Source organism: Copadichromis virginalis, linkage group LG3, assembly GCF_057382275.1.
Source record: "Copadichromis virginalis isolate Kocher_CV1m ecotype Utaka linkage group LG3, C_Virginalis_male_GT1.1, whole genome shotgun sequence".
NCBI classification, from domain to species: Eukaryota; Metazoa; Chordata; class Actinopteri; order Cichliformes; family Cichlidae; genus Copadichromis; species Copadichromis virginalis.
Genome location: NC_140620.1, coordinates 45632105 through 45659384, shown reverse-complemented (window position 1 = coordinate 45659384; position 27280 = coordinate 45632105). Strand labels below are relative to the sequence as shown.

General features: G+C 40.7%; 1 protein-coding gene across 2 annotated transcripts in view; it reads right to left on the bottom strand.

Annotated features, from left to right (window-relative positions):
* The window catches only part of LOC146714999 (glucosidase 2 subunit beta-like), a 175177-nt gene that overhangs the window by 113897 nt on the left and 34000 nt on the right, over positions 1-27280 (bottom strand). For both annotated transcript variants that reach the window (XM_085451351.1, XM_085451350.1), the window contains exon 9: positions 6216-6302. In XM_085451351.1, coding sequence (XP_085307477.1) covers positions 6216-6302 — 87 coding nt within the window. The remainder of the gene's footprint in view (positions 1-6215; positions 6303-27280) is intronic.

Here is a 27280-nt window from a genome sequence, read left to right as displayed (position 1 = left end):
CCGTGTTTGCTTTCGACGCAGCAAGTGCTGTCACGGCTTTTGTATCTGTGACTACCTCCGTTGCCGGGATGAGCATTGTGCAGGGGACGTAAGCATGGCGTGGAATAACAACATGCCATTAGCTGCTGCAGCTGCTGCGAACGCTTTCAATACAACACAACTGCACACGGTCCCTTTGTGTGTGTGTAATAAGGTCAAGACTGTCAGTTTTGACGTAGCACATTGTATAACACACCCCTCTCCTGATCAGGAGTTTCAATGTGGGCGTCTCAGGAAAATGAAAGAAGGGTAACATATGTAGTTGGGTTTTAGACGTATCTGGACAGCGACAAAAAATTATCTGTATTCTGCTGATGCTTAGCCAAGCTGCTGTTTTCAGTTTGAGGGACCTCATGCCGTGATCACACGTCTCTCCGTGTTCCTTTTTAACTTGAAGCCGGAGTTTCGGAGTTTCAGATATCACACCCCAGTTGTCCGTGTTCCAGTACTAGCAGAAAAAGCTGCAGCAGGTTCATGGAGTTAAGCTGCCCAGGGCTCTGTGTACAAGCCCAGCTCCAAAAAAGTTGTCACGCTGTGTAAAGCGGAATTTATGGTCCAGCAGAGGTAGCACAGGGACGGCCTCTCTGCCAGGTGCAGGCGGGGTACAAAGTATGCCGATGTGTGTGGGCCACTCTTGCTTGTGCTGTTGTTGGTCCGTCAGCCAACCGTGGAGGAAATCGAAGCTATAACATAGAAACAGCTGAAGTGGAACCGAGTGTTAAAAACTATGAAGTGTCCACTGCAGCCACCGTCTCTGCTTTTCCTGCTGTATTTTTTCATCTTTTAAGTTTTTTTGGCGGTTCTCCTGTTCCCAGTGAACTCTGCTGTTGGCCCCTCCCCTCCCCAGGCCCTTTTGTTAACCACTCATCATCCGTAGACCCTTCATCTGCTTCCACCGACGTGCAGTCAGGATCTTGGAGGTCTGAGGATTGTGGTTAAAATGTAAATAAAAGCTAAATTTAATAATGTGCAAATCTCATAAACTCACATTTTCTCAATACCAGAACATAGAAAACATATCAAATGTCCCACTTTCATAAAAAACACCGGCTCATTTCAACTTTAACGGCAACAACACATATTATAAAAAGTTGTGACACGGCCATGTTTACCACTCTGTAGCATCCTCGCTTCTACTGGCAAACAGTCTGCAAACATCTGGGAACTGAGCGGACCAGCTGCTGGATTTACAGGAGAGGACTGTGTCCCATTCTCGTCTGATCCTACTGTAGGTCTTGATCTCCTTTTTTTAAATTTTTAATTTCATGTTGCTACAACTGGTTTTAGTCAGCAACTCGACACCCGGGGTCTTCTACTATGGAGCCATGCTGTTGTAATAGGATGGTGGTGCTTTTGGATCATGTTTTTTGCATGTCAGAGCCTTTAGCCTGGATTTGTGGATGTCGTGGTTAGCTCTGTTCATGCATAGTGATTCCTGGGCCCATGCAGTTGCTTCCATGAGAGACTCATGCCTGTTTATAAGTGCTGCCCTTACAGCTTACCAGTATGTTTTTTTGGCCACACCTAAAGAGCTGTTTCTAAAGGCTTGGTTTCACTTCTGCAGACTGAGAACGGCCCGAGAGCCTCTCGGACCCCATGCTGTGGCTTCACAGTAGCAGCTTCCAGATGCAAATGCCAGCCCTTTTAGTTGCTTAATTGATGAAGACACATCAAAGGAATAGCCCACACATGTCCATAAAAAAGCTTTTGAGTCAATTGTTCAATTACCTTTTGGTTCCTTGGGGGGAAAAGGTAGCTTCATATTAAATTAGCTGTATTTCCTTAACACTTTCTCCAATTTTGAAGCGAATAGCCTCAAATTAAAGCTGAGAATCTGCACTCCAAGCCCACATTCATTATGTAACTGTAACACGAATGCTTCGGTAAGCAGCTGAAACTGAGCATATGGCTAGAAGGTAATGGCTGTGACGGAGAGGCTTGATTGCATATTGAAGAGCCGATATGGAAACTCAGATGATTACAGGTAGATCGCAACCTCTTGACAATCTAAGTATCATACTGATGTTTAAGTGGCATACAGAAGCTGTGAGCTTCCAACGGCAAAGCATCTTCATGAAAATGCATTACGAGATCACAATCAGTCCACGCGCACATTTGTAGCGGTTTTTCAGATATCCGCAACGTCACAGCAAGTAAAATACTTTGAGAAAAAACAGTGGAGAGGTCAATAAAGAGTTCCTCTCGCATCTCAAAAAGAGGAAAGAAATCACTTAAACTGTAAATCAGTAGCACAGGAGGACAATACAGTAAAAAAAAAAGTCATTCCTACCTAATAGCACATTAGCACCTAAGCACAATGAACAGAAAGCAGCTTGTGCTCATTTAGTAACACACACACACACAAAAAGCTTTTGTGCGCCACATACGGTTGTATTTATAGGTACAACGACAGTTTGTAGGATGGCCTCGACCTTTTGGCTATCACGTGCTCTGTGGCCGTGGCCATGAATAAATATTATAATACCCACTAGAGTACTAAAATCTCAATGTTTATGTAGCTCTTTGTATTCAGTGAAAGGTAACAAACACTCGTCATCTTCAGCATCTTAGGGTTCACAGAAAAATGAACATCTGCATAGCTCGAGGGCCATATCTGGACACTTCTACCAAGCAAGACTCTCAATGTCTGCTTGCCTGCATTGTGGCTGTATAATAGTGAAAGGAAGGGATTGGACTTAATAGAAAGAGAAGCAGGTATAAGAGGTAGGAAACCTTTTCACTCTTAGCCTAGCTGGTCTTTACGTTCGGCTCGTTTTTGCCTTTTCTGGTTATATTGATGCGCCGTGGTTTGTTTTGTTTGAAGCTAATGGCGATCCAACGAAAGAATGAACAGTAAACAAATAGACAGACTCAAAACTGATTGAATGGGAGCTCACATATATTACAGCCATTCCACGTCCACAGTATAGAACCGCAAAGTTGGGAAGTTGGGAATTCAGTGCTTCCTGAGCACCAAGTGAATCTCGTCTACATGACCATCAGTCTCAGTAAGCATAACGTGTACAAAGACGAATGCGTTGTCAGAGCGACAGGGTTGTTTATTCGCTGTTCGGTAAAGTGCTTCATCATATAAAGCGTTACCGCACCTAGCTGGCATAAAAAATGTATTCATTTGTTATCAGCCATGGAATTCCTTCTTTTATCAGTAATGATAATAGAGTCGATTTTAACATTCAGATAATTGTTACAGGGGTAAAATAAAAGGCTGTTCTGGTAACTTTTATGGCACATCAACTTTTCTGCTAGCAATAATCCTGCAAATAAAATGAATCCATTTTCAGTCTGTATGTGTTTCAATGGTGTTTTAATGAAAAGCGGCGAGGCAGGGGTTTGCCTTATAATTCATATTCTGTGATGGAGCAACACCGAGATAAGCCAGGCGGATGGTGACATGTAATCTGAACCCCACTGTTTTTTTTTGGGGGGGGGGGGGAGTTGTCTATGGAAATGACTAGCTTCTTATCGGTGGAGTGGGTTATTTGAGCAGATTCTCGCTGTGGCTTAGTGAAGGGACTCAATCACCACTGCCCAGCGATATGCCTCACTTTCGTCCCCCATCATCCCCCCTTCATCTTTTTATCTGAGGAAAGGAAATGAAAGGATGGTATCTGGTACTCTCCGCGTCCTCGGTTTAGGAGATGGAGAGGAGCGGACATTTTCTTTTAGGCTTTAACTCGCTGATGAAAACATGCGGTCTATAAACCTGCGCTCTGAAAAGAAATACACTGGCAATTTATTGACTCTGGATGTGCACCGACTCAAAAAGGAAGTAGTTATGAGGTAATTTGTGGTGTGACAGCTGCATTTATAACTCTGGAGTAATCAAGCTTTTACACATTTTGGTTAAAGGAACACCATTTTTCCTCATTTTCTGATTATCTTCTGGGCTTTTTCTCTTGTCTCCACATTTTTCTTGGAGGTTATTGCACACAGCCACTGGAGATGATGCTTTTGTTTTTCTGTGTACGTGTACAGTATGCGGTTAATGTAGGAAAATGTTTTTTAATTTGCAGGTAGAAATGGGTTTTGGGTGTGGAGAAGAGCAAAAATGGGACAGACAGAAAGGCTTGAGAAGTTTGCAGTCCACAGTAGGTATATAAAGGGAGGGCCCAGTGACAGATGTCAGGGCTCGGTCATGCATCATTTATTAGTCGGTAAATTTCAGGGGAATCACAGCGTTCGCTGGTTTCTCTACAAGAGGCAGAGTAAATGTACCCTGTCCGACTACTTTGGTGAACCTTAAAAGGCGACTCACACTATTTTGCCTCCTTGACAGTTTTGTCCTAAACTAGGAGAAACTATTGCAATGCCTTTATGTCAGGCTGGAATTGGACTTCTGTAAAAACACACAACAATTTTGAAGGTTGCAGAGCCTCCAAATCTCACCTGTGTCTTACATCAGAAGAGGTTGTGACAAGAAGCCAGACTGATACAGGAATAAAGCAAGGTTAAGGCTTTACAGCTTAAGTTGGGAGCTCTGTTAGGGCATCATTCAGCACCGTAATGATTCATCTGAATGATAACATCAGCACATTAGCACAAGTATAAAATCCCACTCTACTGTATGATTTAAAAGCACCAACATTAGTTAACAAGGATTAAACCTGTCTGTGTGACCAAATCTGGTGTATTTACATGACAAATTTAAGTGCTTATGTTAATTAATGTGCGCTGTCCCCTTTAAAGAAACATAACCAAGGAGCTGAGCTGTGTGCCATTAGTTTTACAGGGTTTTAGGGGTACTGCAGGAGAATTTCTAGAGTCCTCCTTGTTCCTGTGAGCTGATAGGAAGGCAACAGTCAGTCAAGTGACAAATAACCACGTAGCCAAGTTATGCAGAAGAGAATCTCTGAACAGATCATACCTTGACGCAGATGGGCTACAGCAGCACGAGACCACACTTGGCTAAGAACAGGAAACTGAGGCTACAGTTTGTACATGCTCACCAAAATTAGAAAATAGAACAAAAAATGTAATCTGGTAAGAAGAGTCTCAATTTCTGCTGCAAAATCCAGCTGGTAGTGTCAGAATTTCATGTAAACAACATAAAAGCATGGATCCATCCTCCCTTGTAACAGTTCGGGCTGGTGTTGGTAGTTTCACGGTGTAGGGGATGTTTTCTATGTGAAGTTCAACACATAGACAACACATCCAAAAAGATATAGTCTGCTGAGTTTTAGTGTAACTGAGACGTAATATACACAATAAAAAGGTAGAATATATATATATTAGTGCTGTCAAAATTATCGCGTTAATTGTTAAGATCAACGCGAAATGTTTAATGCATTAAAAAAATTTAACGCTGATTTTGTTTTTTTATTAATTTCCTGTAATCTAAGACCTCTGGAGGAGGGGGCAACAGTGTGCTATGCTGGCGTTTGGCCTGACAGAAATGATTAGAAGAAGAAGAAGAAGTGACACCATGCTACTATCTAGCTAACACTAGCTAACACACGCAAGCATGGACGAGGGCGGACTTTTGGGTGGAAAGTTTCTCTTTAAGAAGTTGCCTGATGGCTTGTTGGACAAAACGAGAGTAAGATGCACAATTTGCAACGCTGAATTCAAGTACCACAGAAGCAGTTCATCACTGGCGTATCACCTGAGAGCAAAACACCCAACTGAATCCACCTCTACGGGACCTCGCCAGTCTACGCTTCAGGAGTATGGTGCTTGTGGACGAATAACAAAAAATGTGAGAGAAAAGGTAACCAATTCCTTGGTTGTTTGGATAGCTAAAAACTGCCGACCAGTTAGCATAGTAGAAGATGATGGACTGAGAGAAGTCATTCGTGCTGCATCAGGAGATGAGTGTTACAATCTGCCCTCGAGAGGAACCATTGTGTCGAGACTGCACACTTTGTATGGGGACCAGAGGGCTCAGCAGTCCAGCAAGCTTGTGCAAGTAAGGAATGTCGCTCTCACCGGAGACCACTGGACTTCGGTGAACAACGATAATTACTTAAAATATAAAGAATAAAAAAATGTAATTGGAACCAGGCTATTAATAAAGTAATTGAGATTAATCGCAGTTAATAACAGAAAATTGAGAGATTAGTTAGTTAATTTTTTTTAATCTATTGACAGCACTAATATATATATATTAAGAAAGATAGAAAAAAGATGGCTGATAGAATTAAAAAAAGAGCTCTTACTTTGACAGTGTCGCCTCTCGTCAGGACGTCCCAGAGTGTGCTCTGAAACTTGGAGAGATCCATCCTGTGACCTCTGTCCAACAAAGCCTGGGAGTGAGAGGAAAATCAAAAAGGTGAATCAAAGCATGACAAACATGAGTCTGAGCACCCGAAAACAGCTTTCCAAAGACATTCAATGTGCAACCGTATCATATAAATTAGTTGAAAACAGCGCACATTACCAGCACTCAGTATATGAAGTTCCTAATAAATAAATAAAAAATTCAATATGACGGGCACCGCAAATATGCACATCTCCCCCTAAAGCACATATGCATTCTGACAGACCTCAGGTTGCACACAAGCTGGTAATCTTGCATCTGTTGTGCAGTGTGCCTGGTGGCCCCACAGGTATAGGCTTATAAAAAGTGCCTTACATAACTGATAATAAACTGCACATCATCCATCTCCCATTCAGCTCACCTCCCAATAATCCCCGCTGCCATATCTGCTTATCTATTCAAGTCACCCTCTCATTAAATCAGCTTTTACAGCCAAATGGAAGAAGTTTACTACTCATAGAAGTCAAATACCATTCATCATGAGGAAGGCTGTAGTTATACAGATATAGACTGCATGTTTTAATTCACTGGAGGACAAACGCATCCTTCCTCCTATCTCAATAAACATAGACTCCTGCAGAAATAAATAAATAAATAAATAAAATAAGGTGGGGGGAAAAATTGACAGGCGAATTAATCTGCTGCCTTTTGCCTGCCGAAATGGAAGTCAGTGAGGCGGCGCATACCAGTGGGTGCCCATCAGTCACAAGACCTTGTGCGGGGCCCGAAAACAGCTGAATGTGATGCCACTGCACATTGGGAGGTAAAGGATGGTGACAGAGAAGTTGGTACAGCTTTCAGTGTTTATTCATCTGAAACAGTGTCCCCTGGAAGCCATTTTGGCAGCAATGTATCACAGCAGGCACTGACCTTTAGATGCTATGCACAATTAAGCTAAGCTAATAAACACAACTGCGGATCTGGACTCGTGGAACGGAAGGCAGGTGGCTGTGAATCACGCTGGACACGTGAATGGCATAAAGCTCACTTGGGTGGTGTTTTCAGAGCGAAAACTGAAATGTGTTTGTTATGGAGGAAATGAGCTGAATTTCGAGCTTTGTCTGGTGCTGTAGAGGCTTTCTGATGTTCCGGGTGGCCTCTACGCAGAGTACAGAATTGTCCACGCGCTCAACTGAAGCAGTCCTTCGCTAACACAACATACAGTAACCTTGCCTTGACAGCTTAGTTAGTTAGTTAAGGTTTTAGTTAATGGTTCTTGTAAGAACTGCATTGGGCTGTCTAGACATTAGTATTGTGTAAGAAAAGGAAACCTGGCAAGTCTTTTTTTTTTCTCAACTTTTTGGCTTCAATAATATTCATATTGTCAGTTACCTCATCATATTAACCACGACAAACAGATGTACTGACGAAGTGTACACGTGCAGGAACACAAGTGCCTGACTTTTGCCATTTTCAGAAGTTGCCCTTTCTTGGCACACACCAGGTAATGATCTTCTACAGAAGCATTTTCACCACAGGAAACACTATATTTCATCTACGTGAAAGCGTTTCCTGCAAAGCATGTAGGAGGGGGTGCACCTGCTACCAGATCCCTGGTACAAAATCTGCTTAATATCCAGGTGTGCACATGTAAGAATAGCGCAGTTGGCAGTCAGATTAATTCACAGCACACAATTAGACAAGTGTGGGGACATCATTTTTCCTGCCTCTTACAGGAAAAATGATGTCCACACACTAGGTGGTACTCCTGTCTGAACTAAACACAGTTGAACAGAAAAATTTGCTATCATGTGCAACATGTCTTCTTCTACTTCTTCTTTCAGTTAATCTCTTTAAAGGTAACCACAGCAGATCATCTTGCTCCATCTCACCTTTTCCTCAGCATCCTCCTCTGTCACACCAACTCTCTGCGTGTCCTCCGTCACTATATCCTCAAACCTCCTCTGAGGTCTTCCTCTTTTCCTCCTGCCTGGCAGTTCAATATATCCACTATCCCTCTTCTGCACATGTCCATCTCAGCGTTGCTTCTCTAACCTTTTCCCCAAACTGCTTGGCCTAAACTGTCCCTCTAATGTACTCATTTCTAATCTTGTCCATTCTGCTTGCTCCCAAAAATCTGAACATCTTCAGTTCGGCCTCCTGTCTTTCTGTCGGTGCCTCCGTCTCCAAACAACACACGACATCAGGTCTCACTACCAACTTGTAAATCTTCCCTTTTATCCTGCTATCCTTCTCTTCATCACCTCTCTTGTGTGCAGTACATTGCTTTGGGTGGTTGACCCTAGGTAATTAAACTCAACCACTGGTACACCTGTCTCCCTCTCATGAACACACACGTTCTGTCTCATTTCTACTGACTTTCATTCCTCTTATCTCCACAGCATACCTCCACCTCTCCAGGCTCTCTTTCACCTGCTTCCTACTATCACTACAGATCACAATGCAATCTGCAAACATAATAGTCCACAGAGACTCCTGTCTGTCACTCTTACCACACACTCCTGTCCTCATACGTGTCCTGCAATACCCTCACATACCTCTCTGCCACTCGTGACCTCCTCACGCAGTACCACAGTTCCTGGCACTCGATCATATGTTTTCTCCACATCCACAGAAACAGAGCTCAGCTCCTTCTGACCATTTCTATACTTCTCCATCAACTCTCTCAAAGCAAACATCACCTTTAGTGCTCTTTCTCACTCATCGTGACCTTTTTCGCAACCTAGCTTCAACAATCTTTCCCGTATCTTCATGGTAAGGTTCATCAGCTTTATCTCTTTGTAGTTCCTACAGCTCTGCACATCACCCTATTCTTTAAACTCAGTACTAGTACACTTCTTCTCCAATCCTCAGACGTCCTCTCACTCTCCAGGACTGTGTCAAACAATATGCTCTCTGACCTCTCTCCTACACAGGCATGAGCTACAAGTGAGGTAGAATATTCTGACCTGAGAGTCTCGACATTTTCAGAAGTTCACGTGTAGAAACATCTGGATCCAGGGTTCTCAAAGAGTGAGAGGCCATCGGTAGCTCCCAGTAACAACTTATGAGCCCCATGATTGCATCAAAGTAGGAATGCACATAACATTTATCCGCGCTCTATATGCCATCACGTCGTAGCGCGTAATCAAATTCAGGGAAAGTATCTTTCCACTTCAACACCTTTCCATTAGTCATCACGACAGAGTAACCTTGAAACGTAATAGCGAGACGCCCATTACATTTCCCTCCACCAAATACAGCTGCACAAAGAAATGTAAGATTCATGGTTATGTGAAAATTCGCCAACAGTTCTGAGAAATAAGCTCCACACTTCATATAGTCAAACGAACGCACGGGCTGATGAATCAGTATGCAAAGATATTGCCTTACAAGAGAAAAGAGCTCAAATAACATGGTTACATACTTTGCTATGTTATTTGATAGATCCAGCCGGTCCCAGAAGCACAGTTCTACAAATACCATTTATATCTACCTGGCAAGAGAATATTGGGTTTCTAGTCAAAGTTATGAAATGTATCACCTTGCAAATATGTGAAAAGAGCACAAACAAAAAGATGAGACATCCATTACCATGAACCCACACAACTGAAAATATTACCACTCCCACGCCGTATTAGTACATAAGGCATAGAGGATTGTACACATGCATGAGTAGAAAGTCACACAGGTAATAAAGCTGCAGCTACTTTTGTTTATTTGCCTCATGTACGAGTCCCTCTCCCTTCATTTAGGCTTGTATCCTTTGCTCAGTCGGGTACCCGGCAACAAATACACAGACACAGTACGTTGTTCAGACAAAGCAGTACTTACAAGTTAGGCGCCACACCAGCTTCCACAGTTAGCATGGTGAAATTTTCAGCAGTAAGCAATACCACTTAATGTTTTAATTATCATTAAAAAAACTGTGTTTGATCATCAAACTTTTATCAGTCACGGAAAACAGTGTCCTCATTTACCCAAAGGCAAGTGCGCAGGTGCAGCATGCAACGTGGGTTTGCTTTGAATCTAAAAAAACACAGCTCAAGGCAGTGAGGGAGCTCTAGAGATTTCTCAGCCTTCTAAGAGGACCAACCCCTCTTTCTCTTTTCTCAGACTGTACATCCTTGATTCCTTTTCGCGTGTTTTTAGCCCTTGCCACTAGAGACGCAGGCGGGGGAGGCGGGGAGAGAGAGGAGTCGGGCAACAGGTATGTAACAAAATGAGACATCCTTGCTTCGGAGCCATCGTTTTAAAAGCAGTGTCAATTAAATGTGACATGTAGCACACAGCTGCATTGTGCTGTTTGCTTTTTCTTTTTTGTGATCGCAGATGTCAGATAGGCACGACAGTGTTTGTGACAGCATATATATATTTAGGCCCACTTTTAATGAAATTCCCAATGCAGCACAAAGTGACAAGAGTGTACAGACACACTTTTTTTTTTTTTTGGAATCACACACATATACAGTGAAGGGCAGAAAGTCTGACAAGAAAAGACAAATCTGAAGTTTGGCTGCAAGCTGGAGTTTAAAAGAGTACTGAGGGCGACTTGAGCTAAGATGGTCACCCTGTCTGCAGAATGAAAACAGCTTCGTGGCCACAACCGCAGGCTTTAAAGGAAATGCAGGCTGAGTTCATGTTTAGCCGAGTGCACGATGTGGGGACTTTGGAGCAGGGGAAGAATGTCAGGGTTTGTCTCTTTAACTCGCTAACAGCTTGTCAAGTATGTAAGCGGAAGCTCTCGGTGTCTGCGGACTAGTTATGTACATCAAACTGCTTCTAAAATATCCTCAATGAGAGAGACACACTGTAGACCCATGGGTGACAAACTCTTTTTATGACGTGGGCCACAAACAGCCCACTTTGAACTTAAACGGGCCGGACTGGTGAAACTCCTGTATAGAAGTTTAACTACGCATTTAAAATCCCTGATATATATTAATATAAGATAAAGAAGTGCAGTTCCAGCAAATGAAGGAAATCTGTCAACACAAACAAATAAATGTGTGAAATATGACTTTTTTTTATATATATTGAGAGAATCTGAAAATTCTACAGCAGAAAGTGAAAAAACAGGAACTTTTCTGTAATTTAATCTATTACTTCATTACTTTGATGCAGTATGAATGGCAATGGGAGAGCTCCCTAAACCTGTGAAAACACAGTTAAAAGTCCAAAATCTATGCCAGGGACGTCAAACTAATTTTACATCGTGGGCCACATAACAGATCACTTTGATCTCAAGTGGGTTGGACGAGTGAAATTCCCCCTTTCGATCATAAGGAAGATTAACCACACATTTAATCTCAGAGTTAATATAAGATTTAAGAAGTGCAATTTCAACGGGACGTCACAGTTTTTATACAAGATGATGAGATCGTGCCGGAGTAAATGAACAAAATCTGTCAGCATGACTCTTTTGGCTTTAACTGTAAAAAATCAATAAATACGTAAAATTACAGAAAAACAATCCTGATCGCTCATTGCACAGACTGTGATGTCACTACAAAACAGCTTGCTAATTCATAGAAAATGTTGTTTTTGTACAAAACAATAACAAAAACAGACATTTCTACAATAGATTCTAAAGAACTGGAACTTTTCAGTCATTTAAATGTTTATTTATCACTTCAAATTTTCCAAAGCCACACAGCAGGCCAGATTGGATTCTTTGCTAGGCCAATTCTAGCCCCCGAGCCTTATATTTGACATCCCTGCTGTTGGCTCTTATATACATGTCGGTTGTTTGGGCTCCTTGTCCTTTTGGGTACTTTCTTCTTGACACTCAAGTCTGGATTCAAAGTTAATTTGGTGATCAGAGATTATTCAGGCAAACCTTGAGTGATTGCATCGCACTGCTCTGTGAAATTACGCTATTATTCTACCCCAGCAGAGGGGGGGGGAAAGGAAATTCTACACTGTGAAAAAGTTATTGCCTCGCCTTTTGAGAAATAACACAGTTGTGTGGAAGATAAGGTGAAAATGAGTCACAAATATGAATAATTTCGCAATATCAGGCTGAATTTCTTTTTTCAATTTTCAACATTCACTGCGTGATCCTCTCTGTTAATCCAAGAAAATGGAAAGGGAATCAAGGGAGAGTGATAGCAGTCAACTGTGGGAAGAGACGGCAGCCTATTTGTTGACAGCTTATTAAAATGTAACTAGTTCAGGGGAGCTTTTTAAAAACTAAATGCTTGTTTACAGTAATTGTTACTTAAGCATCAATTGATACAGCTGAAGCTGATAAGCCATATAATAATCCTGCAATGTGCCAGGCTGATTAGACCACCTGAGGCACAGTAATTAGGTAAAGGATAATCAAACTTAATACTCTAAAGCTTTTTGACTAACTTCTGTGAGGCAGGATATTTTAGAGACATACTGATGTAGTACAGTTTTGTGTTCATTCCAGTCATGTCTTTGCTTATTCAAACTGTTGATCTTGAATTTAATGTTATCAGACTTCTGTAGGTTCAGCTTGGAACATGTAAATTGAGGGATAAAACAGTGCAAAGCAAAGTTTCTTCTTTACACTGACAAACTATTTTAGATTTATTTCATTTCCAGTTAAAAGTCCTGATTGTTTGGGTTAAAAAATGGTGCTAAGTTAATCATTGATTTGTAATTTAGTCAATTAACCCGAGAGTGTCATTGACTGCAATTTGGTTTAAAAAAAATCTCTCCTATATATATCTCTCTTTTTAGATATTACAGACGATTCAAATACTCAACTTTAAAACTAGGGATGGGTATCGTTTAGGTTTTATCCGATACCAGTACCAAACCGGTACTTTTGAAACGGTGCCGGTGCTTAAACGGTGCTCAAACCGGTGCTTAAAGAATGGAGAACACAAACTTTGTCCAAAAACCTCTCATGTTCAGCTGTTTTTTTGTAAAAAGATAACAATGTTAGCCTTTTCTGCAGCTATAGGGCATATATGGTATCCCTCTTGGCTGGAAGCAGTGCTTAAACAATGGAAAAAACACAAACTTTGTCCAAAAACCTCTCATGTTTAGCTGTTTCCCTCTTTTTCTTTGGTCATTTTAGCCTTTTTGGCCAGGGTGAAGGGAGCATCTGCCATCAAACAAGAAGACAGCCGCATGTAATTACGACGGTGTTTGCTAGTTCACCTTACATGCATTAATGTAATAACGTGGTTAGCCTACTCAAGGTAAATTACACACGAACCACATTAAGCTACTCACGCAGAGAAGAACGGCTGCTGCTGCCATCATCATCCGTCATCATTTCTGCTACACTGGCAGGGCTAGGGGCCAGGACTCTCCTCTTCGGGTTTTTGGGGGATGTTGCTAACTCCGGGTCCGATAACAGGCACGACACCCGCAGAAGATGTGCTCGGTGTGAGGTCTTGCAGCAAGCTATCAAATACGGTGCATTTCTCGGCTTTTAACAAAATGCTATATGTTGCCAGGTGTTTCATCAGATTCGAGGAGTTACCTCCTTTGCACATTATCAGCTTAAAGCACTTGTTGCAGGCTGCTGAGTTTGCAGAACGTACATACCTGGACCCGCCTATTACGCTTGCAAAGGTAAAATGATTGGCTAGAATCCAAAGTGTATGACATCTCAGGGAAAAAAAGCACCAAAATGTGCGCTGCTTTTCGGTCTGGTTACTACCGTTTATGTCAGAACCATACCGGTACCCATCCCTATTTAAAACTGAAGTATTGATCAATAATGTAATATCACAGTATATATATACACAGAAGAGCGCCTCTGAATCCACAACAAACAATGAAGCAGATGGGCTATGGCAGCAGAAGACCACATCACAAGCCTGTCAGCTAAGAACAGGATATATGCTGTTTTCAACCAAAACTGGACAACAGACGATTGGAAAAACATTGCCTGGACTGATGAGCTTTGATTTTTACTGCAACTACGACATTCAGGTGACACTTCAGTCAGATTTTGGAGTAAAGAACAAAAAAGCTTCAGGTTGGTGATGGTGGTGTAATTGAATGGGTCACAAACTGTGTGATGCTATCATGTTAACATGGACCAAAATTGCTAACAAATGTTTCCAGCACCTTGTTGAATCTATTTATACTTTATTAGCTGTACCTAATAAAGTGTCCACAGATTATCTCGCATATTATCTACAATTTAGAAACTGTGCTCACTAGAGATGAAATAAAATCCTTCCGCTCAATAGCAATGCTAACTAAATGTATTTGCTAGTGGCTCATTTTAGCACCCTTAGCAGTTAAAAAGCTAAATTTAGCTAGCTTTGCAAACTACTGTAAAGCACATTGTTAGCATTAGCAATATTATAGCCTAAAACTAATACAGATGCTAGCACAATTGGCTAAGAGGCAACCCTGCACGATTAATTGTTTCTCCCTCCTCTACGGGCAGAGAGCATTAAAAAGGACAAGGTATTTGTTGCATGGTCTCCATGACCCTTTTCTACTTGCTAACACTTCACATTGACCAAAAAATAATAACCATATTCATTATGAAAATAATTTTTAATTGAAGACCTAAAGTCTATACTGCACAATGAAAAAAATAACCTTCAAACTTTAAGGCTATAGAAAAGTATTTTCTTTACATCAGGAATATTGCATTTCTCTTCTGCACTAACTTGTCATCATCAGCCCACCTATGCACGCAATTACACCAGGCATATTTCCAGCAAAGCCTGATTTCAAGCTTTAATCATAGGGAGAGAAAAAAGGTGTTGTAAGATTCTTTAATCATGTTAATGAACAGTTCCTCTTTTCTTAAGATAAAAAAAGATGGGCAGATGGATCGATATATAGCATCACATCAGTCCATATTCTCCTCAGTATCTGGGCCCGGGGAACATTTCATAAAGGCCATAGGGTCGGCTTATCACGGAGCTAAATGCCAATGTAATTATTAGTGTCTGGAGATAGTGGAAAGGGAAGCACATCCTGCGGCAGTACACCATATTTAATTAATAAATGTCACTCTGTAGAGGGAGTGAAGGGAGTGCGTGAGAAACGAGAAAAGAAGCGGGGAGGGAGAGAGTCAGAGTGACAGCAATACTGATCCTGACTTAAGTGCACAAGCAAACAGCCACATCTGGTACATGTAGAAATGCACTGGGTAACAAAACACAGGTTGCTGAGATTATACAAGCGCGACAACAAGAGTCACATCGGGTCCAGTGTTAAGTCGCTGTTATAAAACATGCGACAACAAGCTGGAAGAAATACTCGGCATACCCTTTCTTTCACAACCGCTTACATATTGCAGCTAATTGGCGACACTGATTTGCAAATAAGGTGTGATGTTCTTACAGCAAACAGAACATTAAAGGTACGGGAGATGGCTCCCGAGGTGGGATCACAGAATACTTCACTTTCTACATTTTTGCACTTGAACTCTGGACAGCGTTGCGAGAATGAGGTCAGGAAATGGTTCAAACCTGCCCTTTGACACATCTATGAAAGAAACACAATTACCTGTAGCATACTCGGGGGTATTCGCAGGGTACAGACTAAGGAGCTACCTAACAATTATTTAGCTACTGTCATTAAGGAGCTTGGAAAGAAAAGTGTCTGGACTTCTTTAAGTTGTTTGAAGACATTACACCTCTCATCTGAGAAGCTTCTTCAGTTCTAAGGTCAAATGGTGGAGAGTCCCAGATTTAAGGCCTATAGGAGTGTCCCCCAAAAGGGACAAAGGACCTCCTAATGATCCTCTACCTAATCACACGAGCCAAGGTGTGAAAACGGGTGTAGGTCACAATCAGCCAAGGTTTCGGGTGAACTCATTGTGAAGCCTAGCCCCACCCTGTCATGTGATTTCCTGAAGTCAGAAGGCCCAGGACATGAGTGGGAATTAAGGCGTCTGGGAAGGGATCTCAAAACTGGGTTATAGATGTAACCAACGCCTATGTTCAAAGATGGTGGTTCACAGTGGACACAGATGGCTTCTTTCACTCCTCTTTCAAATCATAGGTGAAACCAACTAACTCCTCACATACACAGTCTTGAAAAATCTGGCCCCATCATCGCTTTAAATCTCAAAGGACCATACTGTCACAATAAAGCACTTTGCTCTCAGACTGCAGGCTTACTTCTGGTTTCTCGAGTTTCTAGAAGTAGAATGGGAGGCAGAGCCTTCAGCTTTTTCCTGTGGAACCTTCTCCCAGTTTGGGTTCAGAAGGCAGACACTCTACTTTTAAGATTAGCCTTAAACTTTCCTTCTTGATAAAGTTTATAGTTAGGTCTAACTCAAATGTGTTTGAACTACCCTTTAGTTATGCTTCTATAGGCTCAGGCTGTTGAAGGCTTCCCATGGTGCACTGAGCATTTCTTCTCCACTCCCCTCTTTTCACTCCTCATGTGCTTACACACCACTGAAAACATTTCATTTAATACAAACCACACGTTGATAACGTTTGATATTACAGGAAAATAAGCTCAAAACTGTTGACAACTTCTAATTATGAACATCAGCAAAATCCAGAAGGCATTTTTTTTAATGTGTTAATCAAAAACACAACAGTTTACTCAGTTAAATAAAATTAGCCTTACAACAAATTTGTGGCAGCAAATAAGATAAGATAAGATAAGATAAGATAAGATAAGATAAGATAACCTTTATTAGTCCCACACGTGGGAAATTTGTTTTGTCACAGCAGGAAGTGGACAGTGCAAAAGTTATGAGGCAAAAATTAGAATACAATAAGAATAAATACAGTACACAACTGTACAGAATAGAATAAAATAAAATACTATATACAGTAGAATAAAATAAAATAAATATACAATAAGATAAAAATAGAATACAAATACAAATACTATATACAACTGAGTAAAAATACAACGATGACAGAAAGGATTATTGCACTTAGTATTAAGTCGGTATTAAATATGGTCAGAATGAAATGTGACGGGAGCTTTTTCAAAATATAATGAAGAAATATTGCTGTTAATGAATGTAGGTGCAAACTGAGACACAAAATATCCATACAGAACCACTTTAAAGCAGCACTTGGCTCGCATTCAGGAAAGATTGTCATTTAATACAGAGCAAGCCCAGAGGAAGACACAACTTGTTTAGTGATTACAATTCTGTCAAAGTCACCACCTTTCTCTTAAACAATTTGCCTTTTGTGTCTAAACTACACAAAAAGATTCAAACCTCAGTCTTTGGTGTCAAATTCTGCCCCCTGGCAGCCGCCATCCACCAATCAACGCACATAGCTGAAACACTTCCTACTGTGGAGGAAAATGTTGCCAGGAAACATAATTCAAGCTGCAGTTTTCCCTCAGCAATGTCATTGGGAAAACAAATTGGTATTATTAGTATTTCTAGGAGAAAAGGGTTGAAATTGTCATCATTGACACTTAATTCTCAGGAGGAAAGAAAAGGGAAAAAATCCAGTTATGAAATTCTGGTCTTCGCTTGCTCTCGCATGCCTTGCGTGATTGACAGCTTCATTAATTAGCTAGTTAGACTTGAAAGAATGGCAGAGTCCTAGCAATGAGATGAGCGTGGAATATTACAGGAGTAGATGGCAATTTAGCTTCATTTTTCATCATAAAAAGAAACTGAGAGAGCATTTGTATGCAGTAAACATTTCAGCCAGGCATCTAGATATACTGAGCTTGGTAAACAACAAGTAATACACAGACTGGAAATAGACCTGTGTTTGACATGTATGTAATAACATATTATGAGAGGTTAGGTTAGATTTGACACACTTTCTAACAATATTCTAACACAGTGGTTCTTAACCTTGTTGGAGGTACCGAACCCCACCAGCTTCATATGCGCATTCACTGAACCCCTCTTTAGTGAAAAATAAAATGTGATTTTTTTACTGGTGCACAAAATGAGCCATGCATGTCATGGCGAAGGCTCTGCCGAACCCCTGAGACCGACTCACCGAACCCCTAGGGTTCGATCGAACCCAGGTTAAGAACCACTGTTCTAACACTTATATCCACTATAATATACCACTATCTGTGTAGCAAATCAAACATTAACATTAATTTGGATCAAATAATGAATTCAGTGCTAATAGCAATCCTTTCCAATGTCTACCATTCATATTACTTAGCTCTCAGACACACAGGCCTAGAGATTGGCCAGCTAGATTACTAGAGAAAAATGTTTGTTCCCAACCAGTCAGCGAATGGTTTGTAAAGTTTGCTGACTGTCACTAGGTGAAAGTAGTATATGGTACTGCACCAAAGATTCCTTTGGTTACTATTTGTTATGATTGGTAGTTAAACTTGAAAAATGTTAGACGTGTTGAATGTGTTGTTTGTAGCACTACTTTTAACCTTCTAGGACCTGGCGTCCACATATGTGGACATCACATTTTGGGTTGTATAGACCAAAATACAAAATTTTTCTCTACAAGGACCTGATGTCCACTTACGAGGACGTTATACTGCCACTGTCCTATCGAAATTTAAAGCGAATGTCCTCATATGTGGATCTCATTTTTCTCAGAAACAAAAATCAGGTAAAAAATAAAAAATAAAGAAATCGCGTATTTTTTTGTTTTTACATTCATCAGGTCCCAATCAGCCCAAATAGCAAAGAGAAATTAAAAATGCATGCCATGAAAGAGTTCGGGTCTTCGGGGGTTAATGGGAAGGCGAACATTCTTACATTTTCAGCTTCCATCAGACGATTTCAAGTTTTACTATCATTCGTCAAGTAATTAGTGTGATTTTGCACACAAGCTGGTGTCTTTCATTCGAACCGCAGCTATCCGCTAGTAACCGAACCAGCAACTGCCAGGCATTCAGCAACAGACAGCAACCTTCAAGAACCACTCGCCAACTGGTTGGGGAATATGTGTTTCTGTCTAAATTTTCTGGCACTTTTGCCAAATCTTTAAGTCTTTCGGGGTAGAGTACTCAAAACATGTCGTTTGGGCCTCTCAGCGAATAATTTAAACTTGCGGACGGCAGCCGTGAGGATGACAGATGACTGCCAACAATTTAGCCAACACTGAAGAGGACAGCTTAACAATTATCCTAAAATTAGAAAAGTCTAGCAAGTTTTTAGGATGTTAGGATGCTTTTATAACACTTTTCCTATCTTATGTTTTCATAGTACTTCATTTTATACAAGTTATGAAGTTTTTGTAACATTCCCCCAGGTCAGGAAAATCTATTGAACATTTTAAAACTTTTCTCAGAGCATTTTAAGTTCTGTGCCCTGATCTAGTTTTATTTTACATAATTTTCGCTTTCCTTTGGTTGAATTATGCATTAATATGCTTTTTGCCTTTGAACGTTTTCATTTGCTGCTTGCTGAGGCACTTTGTAACCCCGGTTCTGAAAAGTGCTGTAAAAATAAGCATTTATTTTGCTTACCGCTGAAATAAATGCAGAAGCTAGAGACGCGCGCACTGGTGCCACTGCTGTTGGGAAACAAAAATCCGAGTCCCCCCCGTCCTACTTTGGTGAAGGTCGTAGGGGGTCAGGCGTCCTGTCTCTTTGCTTTTCCTGCTGTCTGGGACTCAGGCAGCGTGTCAAGCAAGACGCCAGCTTCCATGTTGCACCCCTCCCAACCCCCCTCCGCTGCTTCCTTTGCCCCCTTCAATCAGCCTGGAGTGCTACCTGAGTCATGACTACACCTGGGACCCTCTTGCCTCGCTGTCATTGAATCAGCTGCTGACACCAAGCCCATATCCTGCAGATTTTGTTTTCTGCCCACATATTAACGCTGAGCAGTCTGCAGAATAGAAAAAGTAGATGAGAGAAAATAGATCAAGGTCCTGGAAAGCCGCAAAAAAAAGAAAAAAAAAAAGATGTCTCTAAATGTTTCTTATGCAACAATTTCTATCCCTCTCACACATTTCTTCTGAAGGCGACACTCCTCGGCACACAGAAGTGGGTATTCTTGTTTGGAAACAATAGCAGGCGTGCTTCTGAGGCAACTGTTAAGCTATTGCAAAGCAGATGCTTTTTTCTCTCGCCAATCAATTTAACACCTACACCTCCCCTCTCCTCCCTCACGCTGGCTTTGGCTCATCAGTTTTAAATGGCACAAGGCATTCTTGCATTGTTCTTTTGACTTACTCAGAGGACGAGAAATGCCTGCGCTGAAGTTACAGTCCTATCAAGACTTAATCACCAATAGGTCAGGTCAGCGCAGGTGGGAAACATAAAGCACTGCGAGGCAACATCAAAATCATTGCGGTGTGTGAAGACTTATATTTCTGAGTGTCTGTAAAAACAGGAGAAAGGTTTGAAACACCCCCCCAACCCCCACCCCTTCTGAATCTTATGTGAGACAGAATTGCAAAGGAAAAAGCCATCTGTGTCTGACTCTTATCCCTGGCTTCTCCAGAGCCTGGATGAGCCTGAGCCAGCAAATGTCAGTCGGATAAAGACCGAGCCTGACAGACAGACACAGGAGTTTTGTCATTCCGTGTGTCATCCCTTCGCTAGCGAGCCCAATCTTTGCCGGTCTCAAAAACCCCCAAGATGATGGGGGAAAGAAACATTCTCAGGGTGAACGTCAGGTTGTGTAACTCCTCCAAGTGCCACAGTAGCTGAAACATCGAGGACGTGAGCTATTCTGGTGCCCCTGGGGCCTTTAAGAGCTTTCATTATTGTCTTATGCGCTGTGCGGCGGGGTCACCATGGAAACACAAAACACATCAACAATTTCACCACAAAGGATATGAGGTTCTTCAACAAGACGTTCTTCCAGGAGCCAGTGGTCTGTCTCGAGCACAGGATATTTGATGTGACTTGATATGTAGAAATACAAAAGCAGAACTGTGCAGTTTATTTTATGATTATATGACCTGCAGAATGTGTTTAAAAAACATTAAAAGTGAGCTTATTATTCAATACTATCCTTTATTTAAGTGCAAATACAGTGCACTGAAATTATATACTCATTAAATTGCCTGGGAGTCTGTTTTTTTTTACTTAATAAAGATAAGTAAATTGTCATGAACAACTTAAAGTAAAGGAGTACCGCACGCTGGATTTAACCTCATTATTTTATATGGATTTTGCATTAATATACAATATTGCAATGCATATTAAAATTGAAACTTTTCTTATTAAAAGGAGGTTCTGTAATTTTAGAGCCTTGGGCACTAGTTATTGAAGGGTTTTTTCCTACATTGGTACTCAAAGAAAATGTGAAATATACAGTTATTGAGGTTTGTACAATATAGATTGCTTTGAATGAGTCACATTTCCAAATCCCTGTGTCTACAATCTCTAAAATAGATTGGTAAAAAACCCCCAAAAAAAACAACTTATCACAGATTTTTTTCTACGCAGCCATTAAATCAATTGTGTCTTCAAATTAGGTCTTTAAAGCTAAGATTGTAGTAAGTATTCAAATCAAATCAAATCAAATCACTTTTATTGTCACATCACATGTGCAGGTACATTGGTACAGCACATGTGAGTGAAATTCTTGTGTGCGAGCTTCACAAGCAACAGAGTTGTGCAAAGTACAATAATGTAAACAAGCAAAATACAAGAATGGCTACATCTGAAACTAATAAATAAATGTACAATATATAATAGTATATGCATTTCTGGATGTGTATACTAAATATTTTTCTACGTGTGTGTGTGTGTGTGTGTGTGTGTGTGTGTGTGTGTGTGTGTGTGTGTGTGTGTGTGTGTGTACACATATTTTACAAATTAAATAGAGTAAACAATAATCTATTAGTACCGCTCCTACAGAAAATTGAAATTGTCAGCACAAGCAGCATTACTGTTTGTAACTTTACATTAGTTTTGATTTTTACTTGTCACTCACCTAAGGCCATACTAACAGAGCTGTTATAAGTTACTCCTGATGCAAACCCAATATTATGTACTGCTTCCTACCGGGTGGCTTTGAGTGTGAAGCACAATGCAACACACTAATTGAGATGCATTGTCATGTACAGTACTTAGTGCTTTGCTGACAGCGAGTGTTGGTAACCAGCCTAAACCTGTACTTAACAGAAAGTGATTTGGAGGCAGGATGTACAGCCACGTAACTAACTGCCGCAACCAGCACAGAGCTCTTCTAAGAGTGGAAAACTATTCAGCTTGTGGCATTTCTGTGGTTGCACTACACACAAACACACCAGTGTTTGATAATGTAAGTAGTATCTCAACTAACTACTAGCCTCGAACACAGTCAGCCGACATGACCCAGAGCAGCTATAGTTGGGAGTGGGAAAGTCCAAAGGCACTTTTCTGTCATTAGCTAACCCTTTACAATGTTACTTATTATTTAGCATATCCTCCTACTGGTAAAACATTCTTTTATGGTCTGGGATCAAATCATGTGCAGGTATAAGCAAGTCAAATGTAAGACTTGAGATCAAATTGTTACCGTCATAAAATAAATTCAGGACCTAACTATAGCCCATAGAAAAGATAAATGTAGCCACGATGATGTTCCCCACTACACTGTGAGTTGAAACTGTCATTAGCAAGTCTTGGATAACCTGCCTTTGTGACTCCAATAATGACCAAAAGTTGCAAAATGATCTTTACATTTTATTTAACATGACTTGAAACCAGTGTTGGTCAAGTTACTCGAAAAAAAGTAATCAGTAATTAATTCCTGATTACTTCCCCCAAAAAGTAATCCTGTTACTTTACTGATTACTTATTTTCAAAAGTAATTAATTACTTAGTTACTTTTTAAAAACACGATTTACAACCTGAGTAGGTGATAAAGCGATAGATCTTTCAGCCCAATTCTACTTTTTCTACATAATCCATCATACAAAATGTAATCAAATGGAAAAGTCTCTTTTTTTAAACTTGTTTTATCAGTTTTAATCTTTTAACTTTATGCATCAAGCAAAAATTCAATTATATGCAACATTCTCTGACTAGAAGAAATTTGTTTAACATTTAAACCTATTTTCTGCACATTCCAGCACATAAAATAAAATAATTATATTTTTGTGTTTACACTCACTCTTTCAAATAGATGCAAGTAAAACACAGCAGAAAATAAATAAAGTCAAAGACTCAGCGGTCCTGTTGCTCTATTTTCACCTGTAAAGCAGGACTGACGTAGGCGGAGGTTTACCCTGGTGCAGGTGTGCTGCGGTCAGTGGAAGAATCCGTGAGTTTCTCTGTGAATTTCCCATTACGTGGTAGCGCACTTGGTGCTTGTTTGGAAGTTTAGGGGTTTTTTTCGCTGTAAAAAGAAGTTTTCTTCCCACACACGATGGACGCTAATGTTTTTGTCACTTTTTATGGAATCAAACTCAAAGTAAGGTCAGTACTTCCACGCTTTAAACGCTGCACGCTCATACTCTCTCCCGCACTCGATATGTGATCCACTGTTGATCTGCACACAGCTGCTGTCACGAACGTCGCACTCGCTTACGTCACTGTCATGAGACATTCTCGCAAAAAAAACACGGTTTTAGTAACGCAGTAACGCAGGCGTGCTTATGGGAAAGTAACCGTAATCTAATTACCTTTTTTGCAATAGTAATCCCTTACTTTACTCGTTACTTGAAAAAAGTAATCGGATTACAGTACCACGTTACTTTGCTGCCCATCTCTGCTTGAAACTAACGACCATAAAGTCATTAGAAAAGTGTTTTCTGAGTTTAAAGAGTAGGGCAGTCGAGGGCTGTTTTCCCATAGACTTCATACAACCAGAAGCCGTTTTGCAACCAGAGGGGTTGCTTCTCAATAGTCACTAAAATTATTGCACATTTGAGACGCTTTGGCATCAGCTTGGCTCTCAAGACCTGCCTGCTACAGCCATGCCATCCACTTGCAAGTATTGAGCTTATTTTAAAAAATGATCCCAAATGTCTTAATGTGAAATGACAACAAAAACGTCATTGCTTTTCAAAACCTTATCCACCTTATAAAATGTGCATTTTGCAACAAGTTGGGGAGTGGTTGCTGGTAATCGCTAATGTGAAACTCGTCACCAAGGGGCCTAATCTTTGTCTTGAAAGATGCTATATAAATACAGTTGTGTTAACTTACTTTTGGATATGGTGCTGCACCAGAAACTTCCATGCACTTGCATTGTTTGCCAGTAGTTTGCATGCAAGACACTGACTTGTCTGCAAACACTTGCAAACTACTCAACAGGCAATAGTAAAACTTTCAATACTTTTCAAAGTTGCATCTTTTGAAATACGTTGGTAGCAGTGATACGGCACAATTTATCTATTTTTCTATCATTTGTGTTGCAAACTTTTATTTTTCAAGTTTTGCAACAGCTTGGATAGTAACTAGCGAATGATTGCAGACAAGTTGGTGTCTTCGACAGTGGCAATTTGATAGTGACCAAAGAAATCACAAGGTTGTTTTTGGTGCAGCATCCTATTGACTGGCGATAACCAGTGACCTCCAGCAATTATTCACCAACTGGTCAGCAGATACCATAGAGGGTAAAAAACAAACAAATCCTGAAGTCAATGCAGAGAGTGCCATTAAACTGCATTATTTAGGGCCACCAGATGGGGACAGCTGCAGTTGCTATAGGAAGTCTATGGGGAAACAGCTTTCTGACTTGACCTCTGTAAACACTTTTCTGATGAATTTATGAGCTCAGTTACTTTTTTTGGATCACGCTGAATAAAAATGTCTACATTGAAAATCTTGGTCATACCATACTGTATACCCAAATGGATCTGTGTTATGAAACTGCTCACTCATTGGCTAACAAACTGTTAACTTGCTGGCCAAGTTTCAAAGCCAGTTCCACTCGTCCATCCATTTTTTTCTTTATAGTGGAAAGGCTTCAAAAACCTTCACAAACCAACGTTCAGCTACGTTTAATTTGGATAATATGGGGAACATCCTTTTTTTTTTTGAGCAACTGGAAGTTACCAAGGGGTTACCAACTGGTCTCCGAGCCTATGTCACTAAAGGCTTAATGTAACTTATCAGCCTACTGTTTCAGACATCGTTTTTACACACAAAAACAGCAGGGAAGGTTTAGGTGAACCAAAAATCAAGGCGTTAACAATCCAGATGCACTGCATAGTTTAAATACTCAGAGCAGAAATAACAGCATTGTGTGCCGCAAATTCTTGCAGCGATGCAACTGAAATTGAGGACAATGTGGTAATTTCTAAGACCTTTTATTAGTATTGCAAATTAGTATATGTAAATAAGATATTTTAAAGAGTTTTTAAAAACCTTGAACACAGTAAAAGACAGTAAATACAGTAATCAATGTGTTCACATAGGAGACACAAGCACAGATCATCCAGTTGGAAACAGAAGTCTATTGTCTTTGTACTCTGCTGACTGGCAACTGCAACATTAATAGTATTTGTCAAGTGGATAAGGCTGATAAAAATTCGAATGATTGCCTTGAGCTTGCTTTAAGGCTGGTTTGTCAGTACAGCTTGTAAGACAGCAGTACCAGTGTTGGAGTCAAAGTGATACAAACACAGCTGTGTGATTCAAATATTTTAAATCTGACTCTCTTTTTTTGTATATATAAACATAAACCACATAATTTTTTTCTTTTGCTTTTGTTAGTTTTTATATTTTGAGAGAGAAAAAACTGATTTGATTGTTTAAAAAAAAGCAAACTGGCAAACAGATGCAGGCGGTAAACACATGGACTCAGGCACACAGATAGCTCTTGATATAAGACACCTCTGTCAAGACTTGTTGGATCTGCACAAAAATGATGCCTCTTCACTTTGCTCCTTCCCTCTCTTGCCTTTGACCTCCCACTGGTTCCATTACCTGTATCACCCGCGCGACCTTGAGCACATCCAATCTTGGCAGTTACATAACAAAAGACGAATGCGGAGGAGATTAAAGGTGCAGAGGGAGAGGGCAAGGCAAGAGATTGAGAAGTGCCAGGTGTGCAGCCTGAAACAAATAAAAAAAAAAAAAAGTCTTTCACAGTTACCAACTAAAATCATTCGACATCCCACCCTCCTTTGAAGACCCTTGCTGTCCTCCTATTTCAAAAGAACATGACACATAACAGCACTTTTTTCCTTTTCCTAGGAGGTAAGTTTTCTCTACCTCAGCTCTACAAACCACATATCAGTCCACCTGTGGTTACAGCTTGTCATTTTACATTATATAACTTGAAAGCACTCCAGCTGGGGAGCAAAAAAACGTGATGTGTTCGATGGTAGATGATGAACGGTACGGAGAGGGGAAAGGTGTACACCAGCCTGCTACGGTATGACTTCATACATCTAGCTGGCTTTTTAACACGGGACTGTAAGTACTGTTTTGGATGCACAAGCGGAAATGGAAAACCTGTCTTCAACTGCTTGTTTACTACGAACACATTGCTTGCTTCACCATAACGCAGCGTAAGCCGCGTACGGTTTACCTTAACAACTTTATAATCCCCAAGCAAACACTGCATGGGATGGTAAGCCTGTGCATACAATGACTGTAGGGATGTAGACCCACAGTGTTACTGTACACTTAACTAAGAGCGGAATCCTAAGCACAGCTTAGGTCTGCAGATATTAGACTTCTAGGTTGTGCTCAGTGACGCAAGAGCACACATTGCTCCCCCCAAAAAAAGGCATTTTGACAAAGTTAAATACAAACTGTAAAAACACAAAAGCTCCCTTACAGTCGCATCCAGATTCGAGAATCTCCTCTGAACACACACATTTAATCCTGGAATCACTGCAAGCTTATGAAACCACCATCCAAAAGGATGAAAAAGGAAGTTCTTGGAGGCAGATGAGATTTTTCTGAGCAGGAGGGATCTCTCTCCTTTTCGAAAGAGGAGGGAGCAAGGCAAGAAAACAGCACCAGAGGCCCAGCCCATGACAAAACAAAGAGATTAAATGACCTGTGAATGTGACTTTCCATTTTGCCATCAGCTCTTGCTCAACTTAGAGGCCTGCTGCCCCCTTCTGGTGGCCAGGAAGACATCCCAGAGCAAATAAAACTCTGCTTTCCTGTTCACAAGTATTCATATGCTCTTCCTGTTCGGGACTCTTCACTTGACCAAATGTGCAAAAATTACCATCACGATGATATGCAGACCCCTGATGTAATAAGCCATTTGCACCTAGCACTGTATGAAAAGACAAAAGC